This window comes from Cryptomeria japonica, chromosome 8 (assembly GCF_030272615.1).
Source record: "Cryptomeria japonica chromosome 8, Sugi_1.0, whole genome shotgun sequence".
NCBI lineage: Eukaryota > Viridiplantae > Streptophyta > Pinopsida > Cupressales > Cupressaceae > Cryptomeria > Cryptomeria japonica.
Window position 1 is genome coordinate 294,874,848 of NC_081412.1, and position 19,823 is coordinate 294,894,670.

Genomic DNA, 19,823 nt, shown 5'->3' on the forward strand with positions numbered 1-19,823 from the left:
TACCACTATATCTCTCCCTCTCTATATATCACTTCCTATCTCTATCTCTATCTTTATCTTTATCTTTCTATCTCTCCTCTCTCTTTATCTCTCCATATCCTTCTGTCCATCTCTCCCTCACTCTCTCTCACTCTTCCGCAGTCTATTTCTCCCCCTTTCTAGCCCTATCTCTACCTCTCTCTCACTCTCACCCTATTGCAAACATAACATGAGCATGTTGGTAATGAAACTTGATTATCTTCTTGATTGAAAGGTTTTGTTTCAATTATGATTGGATCCTTTTAATTGGACGCATAATTGATTTGAATATACCACTTCTCTATTAAGACCTTTGGTGCACAAACAACATCATGATGACCTACCAATTGACCTCATGTATTACACAAATTTATGCAAAAAAAAGAGATTCAATTCTTCTCTAATTGACCTTCCACACCTCTTTGGCATACCCATTGCACACCAAGATGCAATTGCTAGTTTTATACTACTTTTAATTCCTCATGTGTCAGTCAAGTAATTAAACAATGTATTGACTATCCTCTTGATTTAGAAAACTTTACAAAGTACATACATTTTATTCAAACATAATTACTTGAATTTCCATTGGTGTTTTTTGTTGATCCTTTACACAATTTAAACAAAGATGGACAAAAGTTTCAAAATGCATGCACATTTCAAGAAGATAACTATTCATGTGGATCATTATCACTTGGTAAAAGTAGAAAAGGAGAACATTGTAAGGTTTAATCTGTCCTAGACTTACTAGAACAACCCAAACTCTGAGGTGAACCACAACCAATCTTTAGGACATGCTGCCTCCGCATTCTTATTATCCTATTTTTCCAACTTTAAACTGATTATTCTCAACCCTTTATAAAGGAGGAAGGATGAAAGGAGAAGAGGAGCCTGTTTGCAGTTATCATCCATATTCAGTTACCTTCAGTTAATACGCATAACTTGTTTGAAACCACATGCTTTGCTACTTTACATAAATATTTTGCTATAGTCTTAACATTTAGCTTTCACTCAAGTGTCTTGTCTGAAGTAGACTTATTTTCTTTCTAAAACTATCTATTTGTATCTTGGGATAGAATCCCTTTATTTACTTCATTTATTTTTCTAATTTTTCCTCTAATGCACATGGGCTTAGTACAAGTCTAACCTTCTCTTGATTGGTCCCTAATCAAAAGAATAGAGAAGGATGTTAAAGTAAATCAGGTCCTCTAACAGAGCAGCCAACTCATTATCCGTAGCATATTCTGCCACAGTTTGTGATTGCTGCTCTGGGATGGCCACTGAAATGGATTTGAGTCTAGGATGTAATTTTATACCCTAGGATTGTTAATCAGATTTATATCCTTTAATTATGCCCAAGATTGTAATCAGATTTGTAGCATTTTAGTAAATCATAATTCAGTAAAATCAGAAATGAAGGAAATAAACAAGAGACAAACACAAATAACCTGGGAAAACCTCCAAGGAGGAAAAACCCAGCATTAAAGACCCTCAGGTCAGATTATATATTCTCTTGATAGCACAAGTACAATACATAGCTTCCTTGACAAATCTGAATCCTTCTTGAATGACAGATCTGCACTTCTAATCTCTGCATCAAAATTGTCTTTGTCCTCTAGAACTAATTCGCATAAGTCTGGTCAACTTTGCACCCTCCAAGAGTAAGTTCAAACTTTTCAGGCAGAGCTAATTCGCTGAAAAGAAGATGAGTTGAATTGATTTGCAAAGTATCTTTTATTTATATGCATCTTTAACTTTTATTTTGCAAGTCGACCTCTTTCGTTTTGGCGCCAATGTTTTTTATTGTGGCGTGGGGTTTTAGGATAGGGCTGGGCTTAACCTTGGGGCACGTTACCCTTTAGGATAGGGCCCAGTCCTAAGTGGGTTCGGATCTAGCACACAAGCATAGAATTACATCTTCCACCTAGCACACAAGCATAGGATGGTTCTAGCACACAAGCATAGAAAGTGTAATATACAAGTGGGTCTTTACATAATTACAATTATCCATCTAGCACACAAGCATAGATTGGACATAATTCATTCTTGCACACAAGCAAAGAATGATTCAAAGTGCTGCAGATAGAGTCACTGAGATTGAAGCTCCCTCTCAATCAGAGTGCTGCAGATAGAGTCACTGAGATTGAAGCTCCCTCTCAATCAGGGTTCCGTTTTCCACAACACCAAGTCTGTCTCTGAAGTATTCGAACTTCACTCTGGATAAAGGTTTGGTAAGGATGTCTGCAATCTGTTCATCTATGCCAATGTACTTTAGATGAATGGTGCCTCTTTGCACCATGTCCCGAATGAAATGATAGTGTGTTTCCACATGTTTGGACCGATCATGGAATACAGGATTTACTGACATCTTTATACAGCTTTGATTATCACAATGAATGGTGGTAGGACCACTAGCTTGACCAAATAATCCAACAAGGAGCTTGCGAAGTCACACTGCTTCTCTGGATGCAACAAATGCGGCAATGTACTCAGCTTCTGGAGTGCTTAATGCTATCGAAGATTGCGTTCTACATGCCCAAGAGATCACTACAGAGCCCAAGTTGAAGCAGATACCTGAAGTACTTTTTCTGTCCTTGACACTTCCTGACCAATCTGAATCTGAGTAGCCTTCCAAGAGGATCGAGGTATTAAGTGAATACTTCAGCCCATAACCAATCGTGCCACGCAGGTATCTTAGAATGTGCTTGGCAGCAACTAGGTGAACAAGTTTAGGTAAGCTCATGAACTGGCTGAGAGCATTCACAACATAACAGATATCTGGCCTAGTATTGACTAGGTACATCAGGGAACCAATCAACTGCCTGTACTTAGATGGATCTGCAAAATCAGAGTTAGCTGCAGAAACACTTAACTTCTTTAAGTTAGATTCCATAGGAATATGCATAGGTTTACAGTCTATCATTCTAAATCTTTTCAAAATATCAATAGTATATTTTCCTTGACTTAGAAAAATTTCATTGGATCTTTGCCATACTTCTAACCCTAGGAAGTAATGCATTAGACCTAAATCCTTCATTTCAAATTCTGAGGCTAATTCCTTCTTACATCTTATGATTAATTTACTTTCACCAGTGAGAAATAAATCATTCACATACAAAACTAAAATAAGCATCTCATCATTATAAACTTTCAAGTAAATGTTAGCATCAACATCATTCTTGCAAAATCCTAAGCTTAGTAAGTACTTATCAATTCTTTCATACCAAGCACAAGGAGCTTGTTTGAGCCCATATAAGGCTTTCTTCAACCTGCAAACATGAGAATCTCTTTTATGGATTACATAACCTTCTGGTTGCTCAATATAGACTTCCTCCTCAATGACACCATTGAGGAAGGTTGTCTTAACGTCCATTTGATGCAGCTCCCAACCTTTGGCTGCAACAATAGCTATTATAGATCTAATAGAGGTATATCTAGCAACAGGGGCAAAAGTTTCTTCATAATCTATTCCTTCCTTTTGAGAGAAACCACGAGCTACAAACCTAGCTTTATATTTTTCAATACTACCATCAACATTATGTTTAATTTTAAACAACCAGTTAGAGGAGACAACAGACTTACCTTTGGGTCTAGGTACAATGTCCCAGACATTATTCTTGATGATAGACCCATACTCTTCATCCATGGCTAATTTCCAAGCATGATGGGACATAGCTTTTTCGACATTGTGAGGTTCAGACTCAATGATATTGCACATCACAGAAATGTAGTTGGCATGATTTTGTAATCTCTTGCTATCTCTAAAGGTTCCTCTAGGAGCAGCAAATTCTTCAGCATCTTGAATCGTGTTTCTAACCCAAAGTGGTCTCTTCTTGCAGACCACAATATCCTGAGGTATATCGGTAGAGTGCATAGGCTTTGATGGGTCATTCTGAACTTCCTGATCTGGAAGGTTAGTAGACTCCTCTTGTATCTCAGGGTTAGCCTCAACTATTGAATCTTGATTTTCAATCACCATATCATTATTGTTGGATAATGAACCTTTAGATCTTTTGAAAGCAATATCTTCTTCAAAAGTTACATCTCTACTTACCTCAACATACCTTTGACCTGGAATGTAGATCCTGAAGGCTTTGGAAGATTCGCTGTATCCCACTAAGATGCCTTTCTTCCTAGATGGATCCAACTTGGTTCGTTTTTCTTTAGGCACATGAACATACACCGAGCTCCCAAATATCCTTAGGTGACTGATGTCAGGTTTGATTCCTGTAAAGGCTTCTTCAGGAGTCACATCCTTTAGGGCGCAATGAGGACACCTATTCTGAATATAAACTGCTGTTTTGGATGCGTCTGCCCATAGAAAAGGTTGTAGGTCTTGATCATGGATCATGGCTCTTGCAGCTTCAACAATGGTCCTGTTCTTTTTTTCAGCAACTCCATTTTGCTGAGGATTGTAGGGAACGCAGAACTCCCTCTTAATTCCTGCTTTAACACAAAAGTCGTAGAAACTACATGAGGTGTATTCACCTCCATTGTCAGACCTCAAACATTTAATTCGATTTCCTGTAATATTTTCAACTAAGGCTTTGAATTCTTTAAATCTGTTTAGGACTTCTTCAGACTCTTTAGATTTAAGAAAATATATCCATGTTTTCCTAGAGAAATCATCTATGAAGATAACATAATATAGGAAACCGCTAGGAGATGCTACAGACATAGGACCACATAAATCTGAATGAATAAGTTCTAACCTTTCTTTAGCCTTACTATCGTTTTTATGAAAAGGATTCTTTACATTCTTACCCATTGCACAACCTTTACAAGCATCATCATGAGATAAGCTAAGTTTAGGCATACCTTTAACCATTTTACCGAGAGTGGGAAAAGCTTGAAAGTGTAGATGTCCCAGTCTTCTATGCCATAGCTCGCATGATTCAGGGGTCTCATGAATGAAAGCTTGAATTGGATTAGTTGCAAGCTTATATAAACTATCACATCTATTTCCAATAATACGAGCAGATTTGAAATTAGATTTCTTAGGCCAAGTGAGTACTTTCCCTTCAGAAAATGCTATTTGCAAACCCTTATCTTCTAAGGCAGAAATGGAAATAAGATTTCTTTTAATACCAGGTACAAAGAGAATATCACAGAGTTGTAAGGAAATACCAGAATCTAGTTTTAAAGAGGTAGTACCAAAACCTTTTACCGAGTATAGAGCATCATCACCGATTACTACATGAAGGTTGGTGTCCTTTTCAATCAGATCTGAGAGATGCTTACGAAAACTTGAGATGTGTGTGGAGGCACCACTGTCAAGTATCCACGTATTGCTGTTGGTAGGAACATTGCTGGATAGAGCAGAGATATGAAGATAATCTTCACTTTGTTCGACAACTTCATTTAAGTTGACTTCCCTTTCCTTTGGATCATTCTGACAATCTCTGGCATAGTGACCATACTTTTCACATTTGAAGCAACGAATGTGAGAGGAATCTCTTGACTTCTTCCTTGGATCATAGGAGGAGGATCTAAAATCTTTGCTTCTCTTTTCTTTCTTCCAATGTCCACCTTTCCTAGATTTAGCTAAGAGAACATGATTATCTTTGTGAGAGTTCTTGAGTTTTCCTCTTACCTCAATTCGAGATTCCTCTTCGATGCAATCAGATTGAAGACGCTCAAAGTTGGTACGATCAGCTCTTCCACCAATGCTACGAATGAATGGTTCCCATTCATCAGGTAGACCATTTAATGCAATCATAACAAGATCTTTATCCGAGATTTGGCAATCAAGAGTGCTTAGCTTGTCTTTTAGTTCATTGATCTTCATGAAGTAGGCTATGATTGAGTCTTCTTCTTTCATTTTCATGTGAAGAAGCTGCTGTCTTAGAGCAAGTGCCTTGCTGAGGTTGTTGACTTCATACATCCCTTCCAAGTGTTTGATCATTTCCCTGGCAGACACAAACTTTGATATGACAGTGACAAGATGATTCTTGACGGACTCAATTGTGATCCTCCTAGCCTTGAGGGAATCTTTCTTGAACTGTTTCAGCTCTTCAGCATCTTCTGGAGGAGACAACCTTTCTTCTTCTACAAATTTCAGCAGATCATTCTCTTCAAGGATCAATAGAATACGGACCTTCCAAGCAGCAAAATCAATGGCTCCCTCAAGTCTATCTTCAGCCTTCAAACCTGACATTTTAATCTGAAAACAACCAGCAGCTATGCAACAAATGATTTACTAAAATTAGAAGTTAGTGACACCTCGGCTCTGATACCATGTAATTTTATACCCTAGGATTGTTAATCAGATTTATGTCCTTTAATTATGCCCTAGATTGTAATCAGATTTGTAGCATTTTAGTAAATCATAATTCAGTAAAATCAGAAATGAAGGAAATAAACAAGAGACAAACACAAATACCCTGGGAAAACCTCCAAGGAGGAAAAACCCAGCATTAAAGACCCTCAGGTCAGATTATATATTCTCTTGATAGCACAAGCACAATACTTAGCTTCCTTGACAAATCTGAATCCTTCTTGAATGACAGATCTGCACTTCTAATCTCTGCATCAAAATTGTCTTTGTCCTCTAGAACTAATTCACATAAGTCTGGTCAACTTCGCACCCTCCAAGAGTAAGTTCGCACTTTTCAGGTAGAGCTAATTCGCTGAAAAGAAGATGAGTTGAATTGATTTGCAAAGTGTCTTTTATTTATATGCATCTTTAACTTTTATTTTGCAAGTCGGCCTCTTTCATTTTGATGCCAATGTTTGTTATTGTGGCGTGGGGTTTTAGGATAGGGCTGGGCTTAACCTTGGGGCACGTTACCCTTTAGGATAGGGCCCAGTCCTAAGTGGGTTCAGATGTTGCCTTAAGGCAATCCGAACCCATACATTATCCTAGTTACAAACAACACAGGAAATATTTATGAATAATTTTGCAATTCTTCTTGTAGAAATTTTTGTTGATCACGATTGTAACTATTTATCTCTGTATTTCATCTTATTGAGGTTTCTGTGTGCTCTACATGAGTTCGTTTTTTGTTTTTGGAAATTCTGTATCTTAGTTAATCTATAAATTCAAACTTTGAAGATCTCATCATAAATCCCTCTTGACTATTTTTATCCATTGTTTTGCCTCAAAATTTTCTCTGTTTTTGGAAATCATTTCAATTTTCATCAAATGATGCAGGCATCGGCAGATCAGAGGGGCAGATTATTGATGTCAACAGGGAGACTTAACCAGACAGATGATCGGATCAAGGACAGCAGGAGAACACTTCTTGAGACAGAGGATCTTGGTGTTTCTATTCTTCAAGATCTGCATCAGCAACGACAATCACTATTGCATACACATGATACGGTATAATTTTTCTTAATGTCAGGTTTTCTATTGTTGATCTTTTCCAAATCTAGTATGATGTATAGTTTGAAATATCTCTATTATGATGCGTCTCTTTTACATCCTTAGATCTGAGATATTTTTATGCTACTCTCTTGTATTTAGATTAATATGAGTAGGATATTTCTGTGTTTCAAAATCATTATAGGAGTATTAGTATTCATTTTATTCTATTTTGTTTAATTGAAAATTGGTTAGTGTTCCATGCTGAAAAAACCAGAAGAGTTTTCTGACTATGGTGAAAATAAGAACCTTTGTTGGATGAATTAATGTGATATGAGACATTTTGCAGAGTCACTCTGGGAAAGTGACAATAAGACACAAAGAAGTGTGCCTTATTTGCACTCTTCATAAACATTTATTAAATTATAACTGTTCTTCACTTGTATCTTTGTATTTTGTTGGTCAGTTCTACAACAGTGGTTCTGGCTAGGTATTTCATTTGCTAATATTTTCTATTGACAATTGTTGTTAGATTTGGCCATAATATGCAAATAATAATTTTTTTTAGAATCAGGACCAAAGGTTTGGAGCATGCAGTAGAGAACAGTGCCTATATTCACATATTAAAATCCCAGTTCCATACTCAGGGACACTTGAGCACTTTGTTGTAGTCATGGGGACACTTAAAAGTAGGGCTTGGACTTATTGCAATACATTGACTTATGTCCAGCCCCTTGCATCACCATGAGAGCACTTGGAATTAGGAGTTGAATGTAACCATATATATATATAAGTTAATATTTATAATTCTAAAATACAAATAAATTAAAAATATCTAAAAATAACTTAAACAAGCTAAAAATTACTGAAATTTTAAAAATAACATATAAATATATCACTAGAAATATAAAAATTGAAAGGGAATGACCACATAGGTGTCTGAGTCAATTGCCAATTTGAAACTGATTCAACTATGATGTCATTAACTCACTTGGTGTTTGAATCAGTATTTCAGAAACTTAAAAACTGACTAAATCAGATAAAAGATAGAGAAGGCAAGAATAAAGCTCAACACAAGATTTTTCTCGTGAAAAACCCTCTTGGGTAAAAAACCATGGCATTAAAGTCTTCATTTATAATCAAGGGCATCGACCCATACACAAGTAAGAGCTTCAACTCTCCAACGACAGAAGCACCAACCTCAGCTTACAAGATTTACATGGGCATTTACCTTAAACAATAGAGGCACCAACCTCTGAATTACAAGAATTTACAAAGAAACAAAGAGACCTGAGAATGCACCAATAGTTATACGCCACACAACTTCAATTTTTGAAAGAAACTTCAAACAGTGATATAAGTCTGAGACAGAAACTTCAAGCTGCAAGAGACTGAAACTTTGATTGTTCAACACAGCATATACTTAAACATTCTGAATCTGCATTCTCACTCAATCCTTCAAATCCCAGCCACTATGAATAACTGCGAATAAAGCAACTCCATCCATATTACACTCTGTTCCAGCTAATGAAATCCCCTTTTTGTACACCACACAGTCAAAATTCCTCTGCTCATCAACAGTTCGATACACGTAGCATTATCACACAGCTTCTGCACACAACGTCAAAGGTCATCATAAAAAAAAAAATAGCGAACTCCTTCACACGCTATGTATCCTTTTACATCTCTCAATCTTCTTCTTCTTCAAAATTTTTTTTAGCATTGACTCATGATATATTTAAAAAAAAAACGCCTAATCTAAGAATTCTGTTAGATGATTATCATTTTTTAACCACGCAGTCGTACTTCTGAGACAAATAACACTTCTAAAGCATACACCAAAAGACACGATATCATTTCCTAATAATAATAATACACCCGTTTTTGTATGTTCAAAAGAACCATCAAACCAAAGATCCTTCAAACTGACACACACAAACTGTCAGGTTAAGAAAAAAACTTTTAGAAAACTCAGCAGAGCCTTCCTAACAAAAACGGCACCTGCACAAACATACACACTGATTGTATGCACCAGAAAAAAAATAGACAGAGATAACGTCTATCTTCCAGCCAGAAACAGTTTCCAGAAATATTCGAACATTACAGCATATAGAAAACTTGCTTGTAAGACACGTGTAAAATGCTGTCAAAAGATTTCATTAGCAACAATACGTATATGCCCATCTGCACCCCACATCGAATATGTGCAAAGGATCTGAGAAAGCAATCTGAATAGACAAATTTGTTGAGTAAGACACACATACAGCCCAAACTATCAAAGACATCAATGACAAAACATCCCAACAATCTCCCCCTTTTTGATCCTACCCTTGATCACACAATTGACTGACACTCAACAAATTGTTGTTCAAACTTGTAACATAAAAAACATTCCCAACTTTTGTTTCTCCATCATTCAAGACAAGAGTACCTATACCTACAACTCTTGCTGAAGAGTTACCTCCAAATCTGACTTTACCTCCATTCATTCTTCTAAGAGTCAGAAATTTGCTCTTGTCACCAGTCATGTGCTTGGAACAACCACTATCAACATACTAGATGTCTTTCTCATTTTGAGCTAGGAAAGCAGTTTGCACAACTAAAGACATTTGTGAACTAGGCTTCTCCTTTTTCCTCTTAACTCTAACATTCTCCTTTGCTTTTCCTTTAGCATCCACCTTTTTAGATGAATCTATCAAGACACTTTTACAAAACTTTGCAAAATGACCAAAGTTATTGTATTTATAACATAATATTGTAATTCCTTAGAGGAGCAAAAGGATTTTGATTCACAAAACTGAAATTTCTTCTAGGAAACAATCTGCAATTTACAACTTTGTGACCAAAGTAGTTGCAAGAAAAGCAGTAACCATAAAAATAAGCATTATTAGATCTAGTCACATGAGTTTGTCCAGCATGAGAAATTTTATTGAAATTACCATTTCTATTTTTAGGATTAGAACTAGCATTAGGCTTCTGTTGTTCACCTTCAGAGGATTTAGAACATTGATCTTCATTATGGCCAACTCCACTCTTGTCAAGAGATTGTTTTTGAGAACTCAACAAACCATCCAAAGTCAGAGTACTTTTCTAAAAAGAATTCTCATTACTAAATTGCTGTGAGGTCTTTTCAAACTTTTTCAACGAGACAACTCTACTTTCAAGCTTTTCACATTCAAGCTCCTTGTCCTTAAGTTGTTTTCTTAGACCACCTTCAAGCTTCTTGGCCTCTTCAATCTGCACTTTAAGATCTTCAAGTTGTCTTTCAGCAAACTCTAATGCAAGAGTTTTCTTTGAAACCTTGTTACCTTCCTCTTGTAGCTGCATTTTTAGACTCTGTTTCTTCTTTCTAAGCTTCTTAATTTCATTGAGTGCACAAACAAATTCTTGTTCCAGATCAATTTCTATTAATGCATGATAGCCTCAGTGAGATAAATGATTGAATGAGAGATAAATGAAGTCTCTCATTCAAACATTTATTATCGTGAGGGGGCACGATCAAGTGATGTCTTGATTGGCCATGTCCAAAAGACATGGCCGGTCAAGGCATCGCTTGACCGTACCCAGCCCACTACATATACCAAATGAAATGTGTGAGAATGGACATTGAAATAAAAATGCTCCTCCTCTCCTGCAACATAAAAGAAGACAATTAGATTTATACAACAATTCAGTGATAGATAATACATAGAAGAAGATAAATTTTAATTTTGATCCACAAAATTAACAATTTCAACTTCTTCATCGTTTTCAAACTGTTGATATTAAATAGGGAAAGGGCGGATTCAAATTGCCGTAGGCAACATTGGAATCCGCCTGGCCCCTCTTCCCCCTAACGTGGCCCTATCCCCCACGCTATAACAAACAAACACTCAGCACACTATCCAATAGGGCCGACCCTATTAAAAGGCAGATAAAGGAAATAATTAAAAGTTTAATTATTTAAAAAGGCCGACCTAGTTGAGGAGTTCACTCCATATAAATAAGAGGTCAAGATTCATTTGTAAATCAATTAATCTGATCTGCTTCTTCATGCGAAACCTATATGCCTAAAGCGAACTCCAAGAAGTCATAAGAGATCTGCACTTGAAGCAATCTGCATGGTTAAAGTGGTGCGAAATACATGATAGTGAAGGTGGTGCGAAATGCATGATAGCCACAACAACCTACATAGAAGAAGGTGTGAAATCATGACAGCAACAACAACACACCTCTGCCAATAGAAGAAGGTGCGAAATCATGACAGCAACAACAACACACCTCTGCCATTAGAAGGAGATGCGAAATCCATCACAAGGAATCAGTGAACTTCTTAAAGTCTGCAATTTAGGTTAAGACAACCTTAGCATCCATCAAGTAAATATTGAAGGCAGCCATCGTGATCTACCATACCTTCAGTGACAGCAAAATCTAAACCTACAAAAGCACATGAGATAAGTGTTATATTGTTTGCATAACTATAATCCATAATCAGATCTGAAGATCTTTTCTGGTTGGGTTTTTCCTCCTAGGAGGTTTTCCTAGGGTAATTATGTTTTGTCTCTATTTCTTTATTTTCCTTGCTGTGTTAAATCTGAAACTATAAATCTCTAAATCTAAATGAATCTAATTAGTAAGTAAATTCTGATTTTCTGAGTCTTAGTCAATCTGAAAGTGCTAAAATTAACATGGTATCAGAGCTATAGGCTAGATCAACTTTCAGAGTCAGAATAAAGTTGAAGATAGGCTTGATGGGAATCTAAACTTTACTGCCTGGAAAGTTCGAATCAATTTGGCTCTAGAGGAAGAAGATCTTCTCCAATTCATAGAAGCAAAAGAGCTAACTGAACCTACGGATGCAGCCGAGCTAAAACAATTCAAAAAGGATGCTGTCAAGGCCAGGAAGATTCTCATTGATTCAGTCAAAGACCACCTAGTCACCTCTATTGCCTCATTTACCACTGCAAGGGAAATGTTCAGCCATTTACAAGGTACATATGAAATTAACAATCTCAGTAGGGCAATTACTTTAAGACAACAACTACTTAATATCAAAATGGCAAAAGAAGATTCTATTATTTCCTACTTTATGAGAATTTCAGAACTAAAGAATCAGCTAGGTTTAATTGGCCATAACATGGAAGATAAAGACCTTGTCATGATTGCTCTAAATGGTCTACCTCACTCATGGGAGTTATTTATCCAAACCATAATTGGTAGGACTGAGTTACCCACCCTTGATCGCCTTAAAAATGACTGTATCCAAGAAGAGTCTCGCCTCATCACAAGAGGACAAACCAAAAGTCCCCATATAGATGATCATCACATGCTTGCAGCACAATGCAAGAAAGGGGGAAATTGGAAGAAACCTTATCCTAAAAGAAATAGGGAATTCAGACCATTTAGTTCCCAGCACCCTTGGAAGAAACCAAAAGATACCTCGCGTGTCCGTTGCTTTAGATGTGACAAATTTGGTCACTATGCTAAAGAATGTCAGCATAACCCTAACCAAAGTGAAACCAACCTAAATGAAGTATCAGAACAAAATGATGATTTTTTATTCATCTCCGCTCTGTCTAGCAGTGTTCCTTCAGATAGCAATACTTGGTTGATTGACAGTGGTGCCTCTAGACACATCACAGGCTTCTATGATCACCTTTCAGACTTAGTAGAAAAGAACATCAGCCTTCATGTAGTAATTGGTGATGACGCCCGTTATTCGGTAAGAGGTTCTGGCTCTACCTCTCTAAATTTAGTTTCTGGTATTTCCTTGCACCTCAGTGATATCTTGTTTGTTCCTGGAATTAAAAGAAACCTAATTTCCATTTCTGCTCTAGAAGATAAAGGTTATCAAATTGCATTTTCTGATGGAAAAGTTCTTGCATGGCCTAAGAAATCTAGTTTTAAATCTGCTCGCATAATTGGTCATAGATATGATAGTCTTTATAAACTCTCTACTAACTCTATTCAAGCACTCATTAATGAGGTTCTTGAATCCTGTGAGTTATGGCATAGAAGGCTTGGACACTTGCATTATCAAGCTCTTCCATCCCTTGAAAAGTTAGTCAAAGGTATGCCTAAACTCAGTCAAATCCATGATAACACTTGTAAAGGTTGTGCTATAGGTAAAAATGTCAAAAGTCCATTTCATAAAAGTGAAAATAGAGCTAAAGACAAACTAGAACTTGTTCACTCTGATTTATGTGGTCCTATGTCTATAGCTTCTCCTAGTGGATTTCTTTATTATGTGATCTTCATAGATGATTTCTCTAGGAAAACTTGGATCTACTTCTTGAAATCTAAAGAATCCGATGAAGTCCTAAGTAAATTCAAAGAGTTCAAAGCATTAACTGAAAACTCCTCTGGTAAAAGAATTAAATGTTTAAGATCTGACAATGGAGGTGAGTACACCTCCGGTAGCTTTTATGATTTTTGTGTTGAGTCAAGAATTAAGAGAGAGTTTTGTGTTCCATACAATCCTCAACAAAATGGTGTTGCCGAAAGAAAGAATAGGACTATTGTGGAGGCTGCAAAAGCTATGATTCAGGATCAAGACTTGCAGACCTCCCTATGGGGAGAGGCCTCCAGAACAGCTGTATATATCCAGAATAGATGCCCTCACCATGTTCTAAAGAACATGACCCCTGAAGAAGCCTTCACAGGATCCAAACCAGACATCAGTCACCTTTGAATCTTTGGAAGTCCTGTTTATGTTCATGGTCCCAAAGAAAAACGAACCAAACTGGAACCCTCCGGAAAGAAAGGCATTCTAGTCGGTTATAGTGAATCCTCCAAAGCATTCAAAATATACATTCCAGGTCAAAGGTATGTTGAGGTAAGTAGGGATGTTACATTTGAAGAAGATATTGCTTTTAAGAAATCAAAAGGTTCTTGTGTTATTGATGAAACTAATGACAATCAAGATATAAATGTTCATTCTAACCCTGAGATTTAGAGGGAGCAAGTAGAACCTCCACCTCAAGATGATCATGATGATCCTCCAGAGCCCATGAATCCCACTGATATTCCTAGTGACATTGTTGTTATCAAAAAGAGGCCGCTTTGGGTAAGGAACACCATTCAAGAAGCTGAAAGATTTGCTGCTCCTAGTGGCACCTTCCGTCAAACTAAGAGACCTCAGGTATTCTCCAACTATGTTGATTTGATTTGCAATCTCATTGAAACTGAACCTTGCAATGTTGAAGAAGCTTTGATTGATCATGCCTGGAAACTTGCTATGGATGAAGAATATCAGTCAATCATCAAGAATGATGTGTGGGACATTGTGCCCAGACCCAAAGGTAAATCTGTTGTTTCCTCTAAATGGTTATTTAAAATTAAACATAATGCTGATGGTAGTATTGAAAAATATAAGGCTAGATTTGTAGCTCGTGGTTTTTCTCAAAAGGAAGGCATAGACTATGAAGAAACATTTGCTCCTGTTGCTAGATATACCTCTATTAGAACTATAATAGCTATTGCTGCTGCTAGGGGTTGGAAACTACATTAGATGGATGTTAAGACTGCCTTCCTCAATGGTGTCATTGAGGAAGAAGTCTATATTGAGCAACCTGAGGGTTATGAGATTCAGGATAGATTAACTCATGTGTGCAGGTTAAAGAAAGCCCTGTATGGTCTTAAACAAGCTCCTCGTGCTTGGTATGAAAGAATTGATAAATACTTGCTAAGTCTAGGCTTTTGTAAAAATGATGCCGACTCTAACATATACTTTAAGGTAGCCAATGATGAAATGCTAATTCTAGTTCTTTATGTGGATGACTTATTCCTTACTGGTAAAGATGAACTTATTATTAGATGCAAGAAAGAATTAGCTTCAGAATTTGAAATGAAAGACTTAGGTCTAATGCATTATTTTCTAGGTCTAGAAGTATGGCAAAGATCTAACGAAATTTTTCTAAGTCAAGGAAAGTATACTATTGACATTTTGAAAAGATTTAGAATGATGGATTGTAAACCCATGTCTACCCCTATGGAATCTAACTTAAAGAAGTTCAGTGTTTTTGCAGCTAACTCTGAATTTGGAGATCCATCCGAGTACCGACAGTTGATTGGATCACTGATGTATCTAGTTAACACTAGACTAGACATATGTTTTGCTATAAATGCTCTCAGCCAGTTCATGAGCATGCCCAAACATGTTCATCTTGTTGCTGCCAAACATATCCTAAGATACTTGCGAGGCACAATTGGTTTTGGGTTGAAGTATCCACTTAACACTCCAATAACCTTGGAAGGTTATTCAGATGCAGACTGGGCTGGAAGCGTCAAAGACAGGAAAAGCACCTCCGGTATCTGTTTTAGCTTGGGATCCGCAGTAATCTCCTGGGCTTGCAGGAAACAATCTTCAGTGGCATTGAGTACTGCTGAAGCTGAGTATATAGTAGCAAGTGTAGCCTCCAGAGAAGCAGTGTGGCTTCGTAAGCTTCTTGCTGGGCTGTTTGGTCAGCCATGGGATCCTATAGTTATTCACTGTGATAACCAGAGTTGTATTAAAATGTCTATCAATCCAGTATTTCATGACAGGTCAAAACATGTGGAAACCCATTATCACTTCATTTGAGATATGGTGCAAAGAGGTGCTATTTAGCTGAAGTATGTCAGCACTGATGAGCAGGTTGCAAATATTCTTACCAAGCCTCTATCCAAAGTGAAGTTTGTGTACTTCAGGGATAGACTTGGTATTGTGGAAAATGAAACCCTAATTGAGAGGGAGTCTCAATCTCAGTGATACTTTGTATTGTATTAAACCACCCTCTGCGGGCAATGTAAGGTGGTATTGTAAACTTCTCAGGGAGAAGTATAATTATTAACCATCCTCTGCGGGCAATGTAAGATGGTATTGTAAATGTTAACCACCCTCTGCGGGCAATGTAAGGTGGTATTGTAAACTTCTCAGGGAGAAGTATAACCATCCTCTGCGGGCAATGTAAGATGGTATTGTAAAACTTCTCAGGGAGAAGTGTAATTGTTAAACCATCCTCTGCGGGCAATGTAAGGTGGATCTAGTCTATGCTTGTGTGCAAGTTGGAAGATTGTATTATATAAATCCATTCCTTGCTTGTGTATGCAAGATGGAAGATTATGGTTATGTTCTTCTCCCTAATTAAGAGGGAGTGTTGATATTAATTAGGGAAAGGGCGGATTCAAATTGCCGTAGGCAACATTGGAATTCACCTGGCCCCTCTTCCCCCTAACATGGCCCTATCCCCCACGCTATAACAAACAAACACTCAGCGCACTATCCAATAGGGCTGACCCTATTAAAACGCAGATAAAGGAAATAATTAGAAGTTTAATTATTTAAAAAGGCCGACCTAGTTGAGGAGTTGGCTCCATATAAATAAGAGTTCAAGATTCATTTGTAAATCAATTAATCTGATCTGCTTATGGATTATAGTTATGCAAACAATACAACACTTATCTCATGTGCGAAATACATGATAGCCACAACAACCTACATAGAAGAAGGTGCGAAATCATGACAGCAACAACAACACACCTCTGCCAATAGAAGAAGGTGCGAAATCATGACAGCAACAACAACACACCTCTGCCATTAGAAGGAGATGCAAAATCCATCACAAGGAATCAATGAACTTCTTAAAGTCTGCAATTTAGGTTAAGACAACCTCAACATCCATCAAGTAAATATTGAAGGCAGCCACTGTGATCTACCATACCTTCAGTGACAGCAAAATCTGAACCTACAAAAGCACATGAGATAAGTGTTGTATTGTTTGCATAACTATAATCCATAATCAGATCTGAGGATCTTTTCTGGCTAGGTTTTTCCTCCTAGGAGGTTTTCCTAGGGTAATTATGTTTTGTCTCTATTTCTTTATTTTCCTTGCTGTGTTAAATCTGAAACTATAAATCTCTAAATCTAAATGAATCTAATTAGTAAGTAAATTCTGATTTTCCGAGTCTTAGTCAATCTGAAAGTGCTAAAATTAACACAAACAAACTTTCTTCTGAAGCCATGAATAAGATTTTATCATTTAGTGACTCTCCTTCACTAGCTTCTGAAGAGCTGCTTTCCTCTTTCGAATAGAGACTTCTTTTGGAATAATGAAACTTTTTGCCTCTCTTCAAGAATTTCTTCTTGCTGTTCTTGTGTTCATTTTCACAACTGCTGTCCTCTTCCTTCTCATAAGGACATTTTGAAGCAAAGTGTCCTTTCTTCCCGCAGTTAAAACAAGTTAAAGACAACTTGCCCTTATACTTACCAAAAGTCTTAGATTTTCTCACAAAATGAGCTTCTTGACCATCACTTTCTTCTTCTGAACTGTCACTCAATGCAGGACTCTTATCTTTACCCTTCTTTGATACTTTGAAAGTAGTTTCCCTTTTAGAAGACGCTTCAACATTCGTTCTCATTTCATAAGCTATCAGGATCCCATGCAACTTATCAACGGTAAGCTTATTAAGTTCAACCATCTCTTCAAAATAACTGAAACTTTAGCATCAAATCTTAAGGGCAGCGATCTTAAGATTTTTGGAACAACAATTTTATCATCAAATTTCTCTTCTAAGCCTTTCAGGGAATTAACAACTTCATCCACTCTTAAGAAATGTGCTGCTATGCTCTCCTCCTCTAGCATTTTGAGACTTTCAAACAACATTCTTTGTGTTTGAAGTTTTGCATTTTTAACCTTCTCGTCTCCTTCGTAAGCATTCTGAAGTTTTTCTCACATAGCTTGAGCCGACTCACAAAGCATGACTTTAACAAACTTCGACTCGGACAACCCACATAAAATCGCATTCATGGCCTTGACATCATTTTCAAAGGCCTTCTTTCCATCAGCATTTGTGGGTGGATTAGAAGGAGGTGTGTAACCATTAACAAGACTCGTCTAGACATCAAAACCTAGAGACATAATATATGTTTTCAAACGAACACTCCAAAAAGCATAGTTTGATCCATCAAACAAGGGAGCTCTGTTGGTTGCTAGACCTTCTAGGGCATTCATTTTAATCTATCAGGATTAGACCCTTAGACTTTCAAGCTTTGACAAAAGGTGACTTGCATTGATACCAACTGAAAACCAAAACAAGAAATACTGAGAGGGCGGGGGGGCAGCGGAGGGAGGGAGGGGGGGTGAATCAGTATTTCACAAACTTAAAAACTGACTAAATCAGATAAAAGATAGAGAAGACAAGAATAAATCTCAACACAAGATTTTTCTCGTGGAAAACCCTCTCGGGTAAAAAACCACGGCATTAAAGTCTTCATTTATAATCAAGGGCACCGACCCATACACAAGTAAGAGCTTCAACTCTCCAAAGACAAAATCAACAACCTTACCTTACAAGATTTACAAGGGCATCAATTTTAAACAACAGAGGCACAGACCTTTGAATTACAAGAATTTACAAAGAAACAAAGAGACCTGAGAATGCACAAATAGTTATAGTCCACACAACTTCAATTTTTGAAAGAAACTTCAAACAACGATATAAGTCTGAGACAAAAACTTCAAGCTGCAAGAGATTGAAACTTTGATTGTTCAACACAGCATATACTTAAACATTCTGAATCTGCATTCTCACTCAATCCTTCAAATCCCAGCTACTATGAATAACTGCGAATAAAGCAACTCCATCCATAATACGCTCTGTTCCAGCTAATGAAATCCCCTTTTTGTACACCACACAGTCAAAATTCCTCTGCTCATCAACAATTTGATACACAGCATTTTCACACAGCTTCTACACACAATGTCAAAGGTCATCATAAAAAAAATAGCGAACTCCTTCACACACTATGTATCCTTTTACATCTCTCAATCTTCTTCAAAAAAAAAAACAAACCTTTTTTTAGCATCGACTCATGATATATTTTAAAAAAAACGCCTAGTCTAAGAATTCTGTTAGATGATTATCATTTTTTAACCACGCAGTCGTACTTCCGAGACAAATAACAATCCTTCAGCATACAGGAAAAGACATGATATCATTTCCTAATAATAATAATACACCCATTTTTGTATTTTCAAAAGAACCATCGAACCAAAGATCCTTCAAACTGACACACACAAACTGTCAGGCTAAGAATAAACATTTAAGAAAACTCGACAGAGCCTTCCTAACAAAAACGGCGCCTGCACAGAAATACGCATTCATTATATGCACCAGAAAAAAAATAGACAGAGTTAACGTCTATCTTCAGCCAGAAACAGTTACCAGAAATATTCGAACATTACAGCATATAGAAAACTTCCTTGTAAGACATGTATAAAATGCTGTCAAAAGATTTCATTAGCAACAATACATATATGCCCATCTGCACTCCACATCGAATATGTGCAAAGGATCTGAGAAAGCAATCTGAATAGACAAATTTGTTGAGTAAGACACACATTCAGCCCAAACTATCAAGACATCAATGACAAAACATCCCAACAGTGTTTGTCCAGTCTCATTGACACAATGGAGACATTTTTTAACCAAAAAATAAATCAAGTTTGAATGGTTTAATCCATTCCTACAGAAAGCATATGAT

General features: G+C 36.9%; 1 protein-coding gene across 1 annotated transcript in view; it reads left to right on the forward strand.

Annotated features, from left to right (window-relative positions):
• LOC131035883 (vesicle transport v-SNARE 13) overlaps positions 1-19,823 on the forward strand; it is a 52,554-nt gene that overhangs the window by 19,262 nt on the left and 13,469 nt on the right. Inside the window, exon 4 of the mRNA XM_057967640.2 lies at positions 7,169-7,339. Within this exon, the coding sequence (XP_057823623.1) occupies positions 7,169-7,339 (171 nt within the window). The remainder of the gene's footprint in view (positions 1-7,168; positions 7,340-19,823) is intronic.